At 33.4% G+C, this 13,936-nt stretch overlaps 1 protein-coding gene across 1 annotated transcript; it reads left to right on the top strand.

Annotated features, from left to right (window-relative positions):
- The first annotated feature begins 7,988 nt into the window (after window positions 1–7,988).
- LOC139881744 (TOM1-like protein 6) lies at window positions 7,989–13,428 on the top strand. Its single transcript, XM_071866164.1, has 9 exons — window positions 7,989–8,384; window positions 9,477–9,555; window positions 9,680–9,778; window positions 9,948–10,061; window positions 10,505–10,668; window positions 10,777–10,858; window positions 10,946–11,031; window positions 11,170–11,472; window positions 12,439–13,428. Exons 1-9 carry the CDS (start codon window positions 8,233–8,235, stop codon window positions 13,220–13,222), a joined length of 1,863 nt encoding a protein of 620 aa, XP_071722265.1. The 5' UTR covers window positions 7,989–8,232; the 3' UTR covers window positions 13,223–13,428.
- The last annotated feature ends 508 nt before the right edge of the window (window positions 13,429–13,936 follow it).

Here is a 13,936-nt window from a genome sequence, read left to right as displayed (position 1 = left end):
TTTCTAATATTAATAAATCACAAACGTCGAACAAGAATATTATAATAAATTAATAAAAGAAAGGATAGATGTTACCGAATAATGTCGGAAAAATAACACTTATATTTCTTCATAATATTCATAGCCTTATAATGCTTGATAGCTTCTACTACTAACTACATACTATTCTCCTATTGATCACTAGAGAGAAACAATAGAGAGATAATTATTTTCCTAATCTCTGTATTTTCTCTCTCTAGAATCTAGAGAGAGAAAGTAGAAAGAGAAGTAATCTCCTACTGATCACTAAAGAGCGATAATAGAGAGATGTTTTAGAGATATAAGTGAGAAAGGTGTGTGTTGAAATGGTGGGATGTGCCACCTATTTATAGGAAAGACTTGATGGCAAAGTTGTAATTAAGTTGGCTGAAAAACCCCTGGCAAGTGGGACGGAAGGTTGGATTTTTACTGAAAAAGGGCTGGCAAACGGCTGGCAGGCCGTATGGCAAGCCGTATGGCAGGTCGTTTGCAAGGGCAAGCCATTTTTGGTGCCCGTTTGCCAATGCCGCATGGCAGGCCATTTTACATAGTGGCAGGCCGTATGGCAAGCCGGATGGCAAGCCGTATGGCCTGCCCTGGTCTGCTGTGTTTCCTGGATTGTAACTTGATTTCATGGGTCGTAACTTGTCTTTCACCGTTTTCACTCTAGAATCTTCGTTTTAGCTCCGTTTTACTTGATTTTTTTGCATCGTCTTTGTAATTACTAAATCTACCAAATTAACCGACAAAGTGATTATTTTGGAGATAAAGTTTGGAACTTTATTATTTTTGGGCCTTAATATCGAGGTGAAAATGTGATTTTTTAGCTGATATCAACCTTATATAAATTTATACTGTGTTATATATCTTAACATGGCTAAATATATGCATACATAGCTAAATAAGTAATATATCTTAACAACCATTTTTGGTTTAAACAAAATAAAGAATATAACCGTTCTTATTTACAACTATGTCTAACCAATAACACAACAAGCTAAGTAGTAAGTATACATAACTAAATAAACAAGTTTAAGCATTCAGTAGAAACCTAACAAAACCTCAATTGTCAAAAAACAACAAATAAAAGAGATTTAGATACAAATATGGTGATCTAAATCAAAGATTCAAAACATATACGTAATAGTTATTTAATTGATGAAGGTTTTTTCGGCAAGCGTGTAGGGAATCTTTGCTGCGTGAGCACAAAGTTATAGAAATGAGATCAAATAAATGTATTTTGATTCTAGCTTTTCAATATCAAGTTCAAAACCCTAACCAAGCTTAATGATTAAAAGAGCGAATTAAAAAACAATAACTGATTAATTGATAAAATCCACTCATGATTCCTTATATAATTATGTGAAAATGATGAAACTAAACTGTAAATGAAATGAATCGACGAAACTATGACTGAACAATAGTCGTGTCAAATCGGGAACTTGCGTACTTGATGCGTCTAAAGTATGAAATATTTGGATATCTTAAATTCCCTTGTATTCAGTTTGAAATCATTGAATTCTTGGTGTGTAAAGAATGAAAAGGTGGAAACTCGTTGCCTAATGCGTGTGAAATGGGACCCTAATTTTATTCTCTATCTCATACCCAAATTAAATAGTTGGACTAAATTTGACTTTCCGATTCCTGACACATCTGGATGTTGTAACATCCCGTTTTTCCCATACGTGAATTAAGGTATATATTTTATCAATAATACGCTTATAACTCGTTCGCTTATGTGATGAAATAAGTAAAGTGTTAGTTGATGTGTAAATGTATATACTATATGTGTATATATATATTTTGAATATATGTATGTGTAAGTATATGCATGGATTTTTGTTGATGTTAAGTCATGTGAGGCTTAAGGACGAAGTTTAGACGTATATAGGAAGCGCGGATAAGGTATACAAGTTGTATAAATCGTTAAGTTGAGTTAAGTTGTCGAATGGGCCAGTTGCAGGCCATTGCCGCGCCGCGGAGTTCTTTGGCGCGGCGCGACACTTAAAGCAAATCTGAGTCAGGAGAAGTTTAAAACAGCTCGAAAAGTTAGCCTAACGCCGCGCCGCGCCATTGAAAGTCGTGCCGCGACATTTCTGGGCAGCTGACTCCGAATTCAGTTTTTAAAAGGGTAAATTCGAGGGTATATTCATCTTTTCGCATATGGATCAGATTTGTGGCTTATATCTCAGCCACTTTTCCACTCTTATTCATTTCTTTTCCTTTTTCTTTCTCAATTTCCTCTCAAAACACAAAACCCACTTAGATTAAACTTGAAATTTGAAGGCGAAGAATTGAGATTCAATCCTTGGAGCAAGAATTAAAGTTGTTCTCCTCGTTCTTGGCTGCGAGTGGATAGTGTTGGTAAGTCTTAACTCCGTATTTTGAGTTTTAGATAATTTATGGCTAGGGTTTGGCCATTAGAGGCTTGTAAAGACCCATTTGGGGATTTAATGAGTGAATTTGGGTTAATTTGATGTAAGGAAACCCTAATAGCTATAATCTAGGGTTTTATTCATGTAAATTGAGATTTGTAAGTGTTAATGGTGTTGTTAGTCACTAATACACTTGTAGAATGATGAAAACTTGTTAATGGGTTAAGTTTGACCAAAGTTGTCAGTATAAGTGTTAAAATGGGTCAAATGAGTGATTGTTGACCTAGTTAGGTGAGATGGGTATGAAATACCCATAATTTGTGCTAGTTGGTTATAGTAGACTCAAATCACTAGCTTTTAATGATTTATATTAAGTCTTGGCCATTAATGGGCGGTTTTGGTATAAATGAGTCATTTAATGCAAACGGGTCATTAAATGCTCAAGTGTTGAATGTTGGTGTTTGGTCCAACTAGTTTGTGTATTGAAAGTATACTTATTGCATTAGGTACTTTGCTTTGAAGCTTTCGGAAGTGCATAATCATCATCTTGGCGTTAAGGTGAGTGGGATAAGTATACCTGTATGTATATAATGTATGTATTTGTATGAATGGATATGTGTTGTCCGAGTTAGTGGTATATGCCGTTGTACACTAACGGTTTCTATGAATGGATATGCGTTGTCCGAGTTGGTGGTATATGTCGTTGTACACTAACGGTCTATTGGGCGGATATGTGTTGTCCAAGGGTTAGTGATATATGTTGTTGTACACTAACGGTTGTTATGAACACCGATGGGAAATTCGAGTACCATTCCTTTGTACGATTAGTTAACCATGGTTGTGTGAATTTGTGATTAGCATATTAAATTGTGAACTATATGCTATTGATGTTGCTAGCTTATTGTGTATTGCGGATAGTAGTTTATGCTTGTCGTTGGCATGGTTGTTGAATTGCTAGCTTGTTTGTGGTATTATGTAAGTGAATGCAAGTAGATAGATTATATATGCATATGTATAATTATTGCACTCACTAAGCGTTAGCTTACCCCTCTCGTTGTTTATCTTTTTAGATGCAGGTGCGGATAAGGGAAAGGGGGTTGTTGGATACTAGTTACCCCTGTTGGATGCTTGTTGAAGCTTTTGAAGCTGGCCTAGTGTTTTGGGTAGTTTAGCCCCAAACCATGCTCGAAGTGTTGTTTGGATTAAAACTATCGTCTTTGAATGGGTAAAACTTGTATTACATTTGTTAAGGGCATTCTTGCCGTTTTTAAACATTTAACTTGTGATATTGTTTAAATGGGTTATATGTAACCGTTTAATTGGCGCTAATGGTTTGTTATATAAAAAAAAATTTGTCTTATTGATTACGGGTTGGGTTGTTTCAGATGTTAACTTTCTTTATTTCTTATTGTAATGCTTTTAGCTATCAAGAGCTTTTATCATATATGACGGATTGAAACGTTTAAAAGTTTCCGACACTTCTATTTTTTAAAAACTAGCATAATTGGCCCGCGCTATGCTGCGGGACCTTTCGGGTTGCATATTCATATTTAATGTAACAATATGTGTTTAAAGAATTAAAAATGCGTTGTTGCAGGTGTGTTTGGATAGACGTGATTAGTACATAATACACCTAATGGCGCGCGTGTTTATTATACGTGCATGTATATGTATAAACGATAGTCCGATATATTTGGCGTTTTTTAAAAACGTCCATTTCGCGTATAGTTAGTTGTGTCGTGTTCGTTAAATTATTTCGAGTTGAACAGTGACGTTGGAGAAATTTAACTTGCGGTGAGCGGGAATATGCGGCCCGTTATAAATTTAGCCCGAAATATTTAGCATTTTTAAGAAAGCGTCCGTTTCGCATATAATTAGTTGCGTTGTGTTCGTAAAATTATTTTAAGTTGAACGGTGACGTCGTAAACTCGCGGCGAGCGGGATGATACGGACGGTCAAAAATTAAGGTGGAGTTTGTTTAAGTTTTTTTAATAAAATATTGATTTTACATTTTTTACCCCTATTTTGAGGGAAGAAATTGAATGTTTGTTAAGTATTAAGGGGGAAAATGTATTTTATTTTGTTGGTGTCGATCAGATTTGGGGTGTCAGTTAGTATTATAAGGTAAATATATCCTTAGTTTTATAACTCACATAAGCGTCAAAATTCAAAATAATTTTTAACGCATTCATCAAGTGTTAAAATATAAGTGTTAAAAACTTAGCTTTTTTTTAGTGATGCTTACAAAACAAACAAGACATAGGAAATGGTCCATGTGTTTTGTATCAAAATGATGATTTTGTCTTTATGATTTTTTGACGTATTTCATCCTCGTGGTTTGCACATGTTGCTGATTTCGTCCCTCTAACTGACGATCGTCAAACATTTCTATTAACTCCAGTCTTGTGCTAGACATATGAGGGTATTTTCGTCTTTTGCATTCATTTTCTTCTCCAACACACCTACCACCTTCATTTTTATCCTCTTTATCTCTAAAACAACAAACTCTAATTTCTTTTTATCTTTTTCTCCTTTATTTTATACCATTTATCTATCTATATTATTATCCAAATCATAATAAAAACACAAAATCATTATTCATGTGCTTTAGCCCTTTGTTTAAACTTTTATAAAAAAATTTAGGAAATTAAACAAAATCATAGATTGGCGATTTAGCCATCACATGTATTACCATGTAAAGATCCTAACCAAATTAGACAAAAGCATAGCAAATTGCTCTAGATTTGAACACATTTATTTATTTAGATATTTATATGTGATATTAATTATAAAAGAATTGATGTGATAGATTTGAAGAAAAAAATGTAATTTGTGCAATTTGTTTAGGGTTTTAATTCGAGTTAGTGATTTTGGTATTTTGTTAAGGTTTTAATTTGAGTTGGAAAAAGAAATTGAATTGTAGGTCACTCTCAAAACAAGAAAGGGGAAGAAAGGCGAAGAAGAAAGGATAAAATGACTGGATTACCCTCATGTGCAAGGCATGTGACCTGACTTAACAAAAATGTTTGACGATCGTCAGTTAAATGGACAAAAGCAGCAACACTTGCAAACTACGAGGACAAAATTTCGTCTAAAAACTCACATGGATTAAATGAGCATTTTGGTATAAATCACATAGATCATTTGAGTAATTATGTCAACAAACAATAATTATCTATCCATAACTTGATTCACTTCTTCCCCACCAATAACTAGGGATGGCAATGGATCGGATATGGATCGGGTGATGCCGTATCCATATCCATATCCATATCCATATCCATATCCATTTAGTTTAAGATCATCCGTCCATATCCATATCCAATGGATTAAGCGGGTTAATGGATATCCAATGGATATTAAAAAAAATGTTATAGTATTTTTTAATATGCGAATAAAACGTAAACGTAGTACAACAAAAATATATATGACATGCCATTAAAAATTCTATCCATAAAAATGTGTAATCTTTGTCGAAGATATAACAAAATTTGCTAAACTTATTATAAAACATTGATTATAAAAAATTAAATATGAAATTTGTAAGTTTATTTTGTTAGATATACATGTTTTATTGTAATATATTATAGTTATTTTATTATAGGGTTGAAAACAAAATGAAAATCTAATGGTAAATGAGCTTGTAATAGTAAATATATAAGAATATATCTATATTTATGTATTTGTATACGTATTTCGGGTGGTAATAGATATATCTATGGATGAAACTTTTCATCCACGTCCATATCCATATCCATTTAGGTTCATCCATATCCGTATCCATATCCATTTAGGTTCATCCATATCCATCACGAAGCGGGTGGATCGGGTGGATATCCACCGGATCGGGTGACCATTGTCATCCCTACCAATAACTACTAAAATTGCTCGAAATTAGATAATATATTAAATGTAGATCAAGTGTGACTAGAAGCACACTACCCGGGTTCAATTTCAGGCTATGTCAAATTGTTTAAAAATGGAGTGTGACTAGAGGGTGTACATAATGCGCAATTCACCCGGTACCAGGTCTCGCGCTCGGAAGCCTTGATTACCCGAGGTTTTACCTTTTATGAGGGAACCAATGTGCTCGTTCATAGGAGAGTTTCCTCGCTTACAGAAAAATAGATCAAGTGTGAAGAATTTAGGTTGTTTAAGAACCAATAATCATTGGTTCCTTTATAGTCATTCAGACATCATACACTTGACTTTATAATAAAAAAACAAACGGCCGACTATATATGTAATTTAAGTATAGTCTCTAGATAAACATATGATAATAATAATAATCATTATATCAAATAATCACTATAGGATCTATACTTGTAAATGAACAAGATTGTATTTAATAATCACTCTACAAACTATCTTGCTACCAAAGTTTCTTAGAAGGCAATACGTACACCCATCTGACCGCATAGGTATGGTGTCCATAAAAGAAAAAAAAAAACTACGGAGTAAATCATATATGGACAAAAGAAACATTTATCAATTATCTCTTTATATTTATTTTATTGAAGAATGATAAACATAACTATTAAGATTAAGACGACTTTTAAACATATTATATATTATATATAACTTATTAATTTCTTATTTATAATTCAAAATTAGCATTAATAAACACTTATACCAAATATAAACAACAACTATCGTTATTAAAAAGAAATATATGTACTTTACAATCAATTCAAATGAGTTTATAATAAACTTAAATATAGTAAGTTTAAACGCAACTTCAAGAGCTAACGTTTAACATTTTTTTCATTTAATAAGAAAATAATCACACAAACGAAAAGTTAAAAATACATTTAAGAAGTTGTGATGTGGTCCAGCAGTTGGTGGCCTGCTTCCTTTAGAGGAGGTCAGGAGTTCGACCCCCGTTGGCTACATATTAAAAACACAATTTCATCCCTGACATGAAGCATCCACCTATGTCACCTTTCCCATATCATTTGGGGGGTAAAGGGAGGTGGTTTTACTTGGCCGTGCCCTTGGATCGGTTTCAAGGTTTCCTCCCGGGCAGCGATGGGGGCGGGGTTATTATCGCTGCATCGGCATAGTCGAAACGGGAGATGATCACAACGGGTGGTTTAGTCCCCATCGGATGATCTCAATCGCTGTCCAAAAAAACACATTTAAAAAAAAATCATATTTCAACATTCGAAAATGGGCGACTTCGATGCATCAGGGTTGTTCTGGCCCTAATCCTAAAGCAAAATTGACAAAAGTATTTATTTCACAAATAAATCAATTGTGATTAGTCTTTTTCATTGTTCAATTACTCCGTATTTAGTATGCCAAGTGTTTGTAAACTTTTTATAAGTTGTATACTTTTTTACAACTACATGTAGTTTTTGTATGTAATGAGTATTTGTTTTAAGATAGAAGAAGATACGTGTGATTATGAAAATATGTTTTTAAAGGGAAATAAAGAAGCAAAAGATGGAAAAAGTGATGAGATATGGAATTTTAATTTGGAATGGTCCAACTCTCTTAACCTATTAAAATGACCAAAAAGTCGCACTTTTCTTGGCAACCTTTCTTTAGGAATCTCTTCACTCATCATAAAACAAAAACACCTTTTTTATTACTATTAATTTTCTCCTTTATTTTATTGTTTATTATTTTAATAAATAAATAATTAAATAATAAATAGAATAGTAACAAAATTTCGCAGCAAAATTTCCATGAAAAATAATAAATCGAAACCCCTTTTCTTTCTTGTTTCATATTCCCCTCGAATTTATCTAAATTCATAATCACCCTTCTTTTCATCACAATCTTTACATACACAAACTACATATACATACACAAACATATACATATAAGACCTTGAATGATGATTCCGGCAACAGCTTTTTCATCACCTTCATCTTCATCTGCTAATTCAGTTGTTATTAGAGTGGATAAGGCCACCAGTGAGTTCTTGAATGGTCCTGATTGGACTCTTAATATTGATATTTGTGACACCATCAACGCTAATTCTTGGTATTTTTTTTTTTTTTCTCCAGTTAATTATTATCTGTTTTCTTCAATTATTATTGACAATAAAGTTTGCCCCTTTTGATTTGGGGTTTGTTTATAGAAGAATTATTTTATGTTATGTTAGTGGGATGTTGAACCCATGCTGTTAATAATTCATAAAATTTGTTAAAAAGTAAAGAAAAAGTTTGACTTCTTGATTTATGCCGTTTCTTGGTTTAGGGTTTTCTTGAATTTTGTAGAGAAAAATCAAGACTTTTGTATGGTTTTTTTGTTAACGGAAGATTATGTTAGTTGGATATTTAGTTCTTTTTGTGCTAGTTTATAATTTTGATTGAAGAAATTAATTGTTGACCTTTTGATATATGGAGTGTTTTATTCTAGGGTTTAATATGACTTGTTTAATTGTAACTTTAATTTAATTCTAAGAGATGTAAGATAAGTAGTTAACTACTGTTCATTAGAGGCTTTAATATTAGAAACCTAATAATTGCATGGTATATTAGTACTTAATTTCATGTGAGACTATAAATTTCTGCTATGGTTATCAAGTGGTGACAGATGAAGCATTAATGGTTAAATAAATTTCCCTTCACAAATAAAACATAATAAAGTTAGTATTTTGTTTTCGACTTTAGGCTTTTAATTTGTGTTCATTCTGTTGCTAATTGATTTCAAAGGAGTTTGAGTTGAATTTATCTATGCTTTTTGTTCAAACCGTTAGTTTGGATTATTTAGCCAAAACAGAGTAATTGATTAGCATCAGTTGATTTGTACTTACTGTTTTTAATGTTCTAAATCACTAAAAGAATATATTTTTCTGATGTGAGTTACCTTCTAAGTTGTTGGACCTTATATTACGTGGTTTAAAAGAAGGGTAAAACCGACCCTATGGCGGGCCCCTTCCGGCCAGTCCATGGCCAAACATGAGATAGGTAAATTGCGTAGCTGTGGTTAAAGGAACATGATTGATGGGGATTGAAACCATGACCTCCACGTTTATATTAATCTTTCGTTCTTTATTCAGTTATTATTAGTTGAAGTGATATTATATCCTTGCCCTATGTTTGTAGCCAATCATGTTTAAATATTTCGCAGGCTTTCAAAAGATGTTGTCAAGACTCTTAAGAAAAGGTTACAACACAAGAACCCAAATGTTCAACTACTTTCCTTGACGGTATTTCATCTTTTTTGAAATTTGTTGTACAACAATATTGCTTCTTTCATTGCGTTACACAAATCTTGAAATGATGGTACTATTAAAATGCTAATTTTACTGTTTTTATCATTGTCGATTGTAGCTTTTAGAGACTATGGTTAAGAATTGTGGTGAATACGTTCATTTTCAAATAGCAGAAAGAAACATACTCCCAGAGATGATCAAGATTGTTAAGAAAAAGGTGAATTTTAAATTTTGTTTTGTATATGCTACTATCCGTTCTGAAAAGTTGAGATTTGATTTCTTACAAATTTAAAATTCAAAGAAGGTCATTTAATTTTTTCTTTTGACCAAATTGATGTTTAAATCCCCACCGTCAAAAAGATTGATGAGAAATATATGTTGTGCAGGCGGACATGCGTGTGAGGGAGAAAATTTTGGTTCTTTTAGATTCATGGCAAGAAGCGTTTGGTGGCCGAGGAGGAAAATATCCTCAATATTACTTTGCTTATGATGAATTACGGGTTAGCTTACTATATATAGATCTCCTTGGTCTTGTTTAAAAGCGTCATCATTATATATAGTAGCGACTATTTCCGTTGAAGTTTAAATAAAAGATTTTTAATGATGTTTCCATGTCAGGATATATTTACTATAAAGCTTTCAAACTAAGTTTTAAATTTACATTTTTGCCCACAAACATATATTGATACTGAATTTCATACATTTACCAGACTTGTCAATCTGTGGTCTTAGGCATTTGAGAAATAGTTGAACATATGTCATTTTGTATCTTGAATTCTTTTATAATTTTTTGTGATTTATATATATGAGTATGAGTATATGAAAAAAATTGATATATTATTAATATATTTATATTTATATTGATGTAGCTATGTGTTTTAGACATTATGTTATTATGGGCTTAAAATTGTTATTCTTTTTTGGATTATGTTTATGTAAACAGCAATCTGGAGTACAATTTCCTCATCGGTCACCCGATGCAGCTCCAATATTAACACCTCCAGTTACCTATCCACCTTCAAGATCCCCTCAACCAAGTTACGGAATGCCAAGCAATTCTTCAACGCGGCTTGATGAAGTCATGGCTTCGGAGATTGAAAATTTAAGGTATTTCATATTGCTTTTTCTACTTTACTTTTATTTAATCGTATGAATGTGATTTTTCAGAATAATTGGTTAAATTGTCTGATGAAAAATGTTATTTTTTCTTGCTAGTGCGTCAGTGATCGACTCAATGAAGAGCGTTTCGGATCTCTTATCTGAGATGTTGCAAGAAGTTGATCCGAATGACCGTGCAGTATGTTTTTTTATTTTTCTTTCTTGTCACTATATTGTAGTCGTGCATGATATTGATTGAATTTTGACTTATCTTTTATATTAATAGGCTGTTAAAGATGAAGTCATAGTTGATATTGTTGACCGGTGTCGATCAAATCAGAAAAAACTGATGCAAATGTTATCTTCTGCTAGGTAAGTGAACTCTCTCTATCATGTTCCATTAGCCTTTTATTGTAATTGAATTATATATAATTCATTTGTATTTTGTAATAAACACTACCGTGTTTCTTTGGTTTCTGATAATAATCTTTTTCTTTTTTTGGGTGGCAGTGATGAAGAGCTTCTTGGACAGGGTATCGAATTAAACGACAACCTGCAAACGGTTCTTGCAAAACATGATGCAATTGCATCTGGTTCTCCAATTCCTGTACATGTAACAAGCTCTATTGCCTCACCATCGTCATCAACATCTACTACTACTACCCAGACGTCCCCGATGAAACCTGTTGAAGAAAAAGACGAAAACTCGAGAGCAAGTGTCCCGTCTTCTTCCCCTATACCTCCACCGTTAAAAACTGAACCTAGAGAAGAAGAAGAGGAAGATGAAGATGATTTTGCTCTGCTTGCTAGAAGGTAAATTTTTTTGTTTTTGATGACTGGATTAGGGGTGTTCAATATATGGTTTCAGCCGATTAACCCGAAAACCGAACCGAATGAATACCGAAAGAAAACTAAACCCGAGTTTGAGTTTGGTTTTCAAATTTGAATTCGGTTTTCGGTTCAACTTTTCGATTTTACTTTTTTCGAATTCGGTTTAACCGGATTCAAACTGAATTCAAACTGAATTCAGCTAATAATTAGTAAATTGGTGATATATATAGACGAAAAACCATTTTTTAAAATAAATTCCGAGTTTAAAATCGATTTGCTATGATTATTTTGGTTACATTATGATTTTTTGAGTTTGTCGGTTTTAACCGAAACGGTTCAGTTTCGGTTTTGAAATTGAATTCGGTTTTCGGTCTTCCCTCCAAAATTTTCAAATCCGAGGAAACTGATAACCAAACCGATGAACTTTTCTAGGCTAACTATTTAAATCACAAACCTAGAAATGGGTTATCTTTTTTTTTTTTTTTTTTTTATCCTGGTCAAAGGGATTAAGTAGAAACATATAGCTAAAGAGGAAATAGGTCAAAAGAGTCGGACTTGAAGTGTATTTATATATGATTACGACCATTTAAACCGTCTAAATTAAAATATAAGCTTATTAGGTAAGCATCCAGCTTTTGGAATAATAGTTAGAGAAAAAATACTGTAATAAAATAAAAAGTGGTCCAAGCTAACCTAACCCTGCTGTTCTTATTTTAACATAAACTCATTTTTTTGTCTTTTATTATCTAAACTAGAGGTGGCAATATGAGTGGGTCTGGTGGGCTATGTAACAGGTTATAATGAGTTTGGGTCAAGACATAACTTTGGTTTGATTCGGGTTTAATATTTTGTAAACTAAATTTTTTGTCATTTATAAGTTATTGTGTTAAATACAACTACAAATATACTACTCCGTACGATTCTCTTAGTTATACTATCTATTTGCAGGCACTCAAAACCAAATACTCCTGTATCGCAAAACGGTGTTATTGCAACCGAATCAGGACCCACCCAAGACCCGTCAATGAGTATGGCTTTAACCGTAACCGACCCACTTTCACCACCAAACACCACAAGAGCCGACGACATGATCGACTTTCTTAGCCTCACCTTATCAACTGTAAACACACCCTCTCCACCACCAGTCACTCCCCCGCAAACCATTGACCAAAACATTGACCATTCACCCTCGGGTCCAGCAACAGCCCAGAGTTATCCGCACCAAACCCAACCCCCTTTATCTAGTTACGTTGTTCCGTGGGCCCAGTCCGAACCACAAATGCAACCACAGGTTCAGCCGCAATACCAACAACAGGGCTATATTCCGCCACCTTGGGCTGCAACACCTGGCTATTACACCAATAACCCCTATGCTTCTTCTTCGGTACCCGTATCTCAAACAAATAACCCGTATGCTTCTAATTCTGTACCTAACGCGAACAACCCGTATGCTTCTCATTCCGTGCCTCAATCCAACAACCCGTATGCTTTGTCTTATAATAATGTCCCTTCACAGCAAGTAAACTCATACTCGAACAACATGACATCAGCAGGGGTGAGTGGGGATGGGCGGGTCGGGTCAAATGCTGTTGGTACGGGTCAAAAACCGTTTATTCCTTCGTACAGATTATTTGAAGATCTTAATGTGCTTGGAAATCAAAAGACAGGTGGCACAACGTCCAACTTTCCTGGGACTTCTTCTGGTCAAAGTATGATGGGTGGGAAGAAATAAATGACAGCCAGAAAATATATAAACTAATTTGGTACAATGAGTTTTTTTTTTTTGTTTTTTTTTAATGTTTTTCTGTTAATACAGTGGTTGGCTTGTGTATGGGTGTGCATTCCTTTAGAACTATTATTTGGATTTTTAGATGAACATAAAAAAGGACCCGGTTTTTGTGTCATTTTTATTCTGATTTGAGTATATGTTTTTGTATTTGTGAATGTCTTTAATAAAGTTAGACTTCAATGGGGGGTAAAGATAGGAGATTATTTGGTTGCAGAACTAATGCTATTGTGTGTTGTTGGGTAGTTTAAAATAAGGTCTACGTGTCTTTTCATTTGGAGGCTTATAAATGTTTAAATTCTTGTTTGGAAGTGGTTGAAACTATTGATACTATATTATATTGCAAACTTGTTGCAAGGAGATTGAGTGAACATTGAATTATTTAATATAAGTTGTTACGATCATTTTCAAAGTGTGAGAAATTAGTTTGGCGGTCAAGGGTAAGGGTGTGGTCCTCTTTGTATCTCGTGGTCCGTGACATTTAACGGAGAGCTTATGGGTGAGGCTGTATCGCTATCCATATCCATTTATTTTTTTAATCCATATTCATATGCATATCTATTTATAAAAATTTCATCCTTCCATATCTATATTCGTCGCGGATTAATGGATAATCATCCATATCTATTTAAATTTATTTCATGTTTAGCAATTATAAGC

The sequence above is a fragment of the Rutidosis leptorrhynchoides genome, chromosome 1, assembly GCF_046630445.1.
Source record: "Rutidosis leptorrhynchoides isolate AG116_Rl617_1_P2 chromosome 1, CSIRO_AGI_Rlap_v1, whole genome shotgun sequence".
Taxonomy (NCBI): Eukaryota; Viridiplantae; Streptophyta; class Magnoliopsida; order Asterales; family Asteraceae; genus Rutidosis; species Rutidosis leptorrhynchoides.
Note: the sequence above shows the minus strand (reverse complement) of the source record. Positions and strands in the feature narration are given on the sequence as shown.

Coding starts and splice junctions, on each gene's coding strand:
- LOC139881744 (XM_071866164.1), top strand. CDS start 8,233: ATGATGATTCCGGCAACAGCTTTTTCATCACCTTCATCTTCATCTGCT. Junction 9,556..9,679: donor TTCAACTACTTTCCTTGACG/GTATTTCATCTT, acceptor TGTCGATTGTAG/CTTTTAGAGACTATGGTTAA. Junction 10,669..10,776: donor TCGGAGATTGAAAATTTAAG/GTATTTCATATT, acceptor TTTTCTTGCTAG/TGCGTCAGTGATCGACTCAA.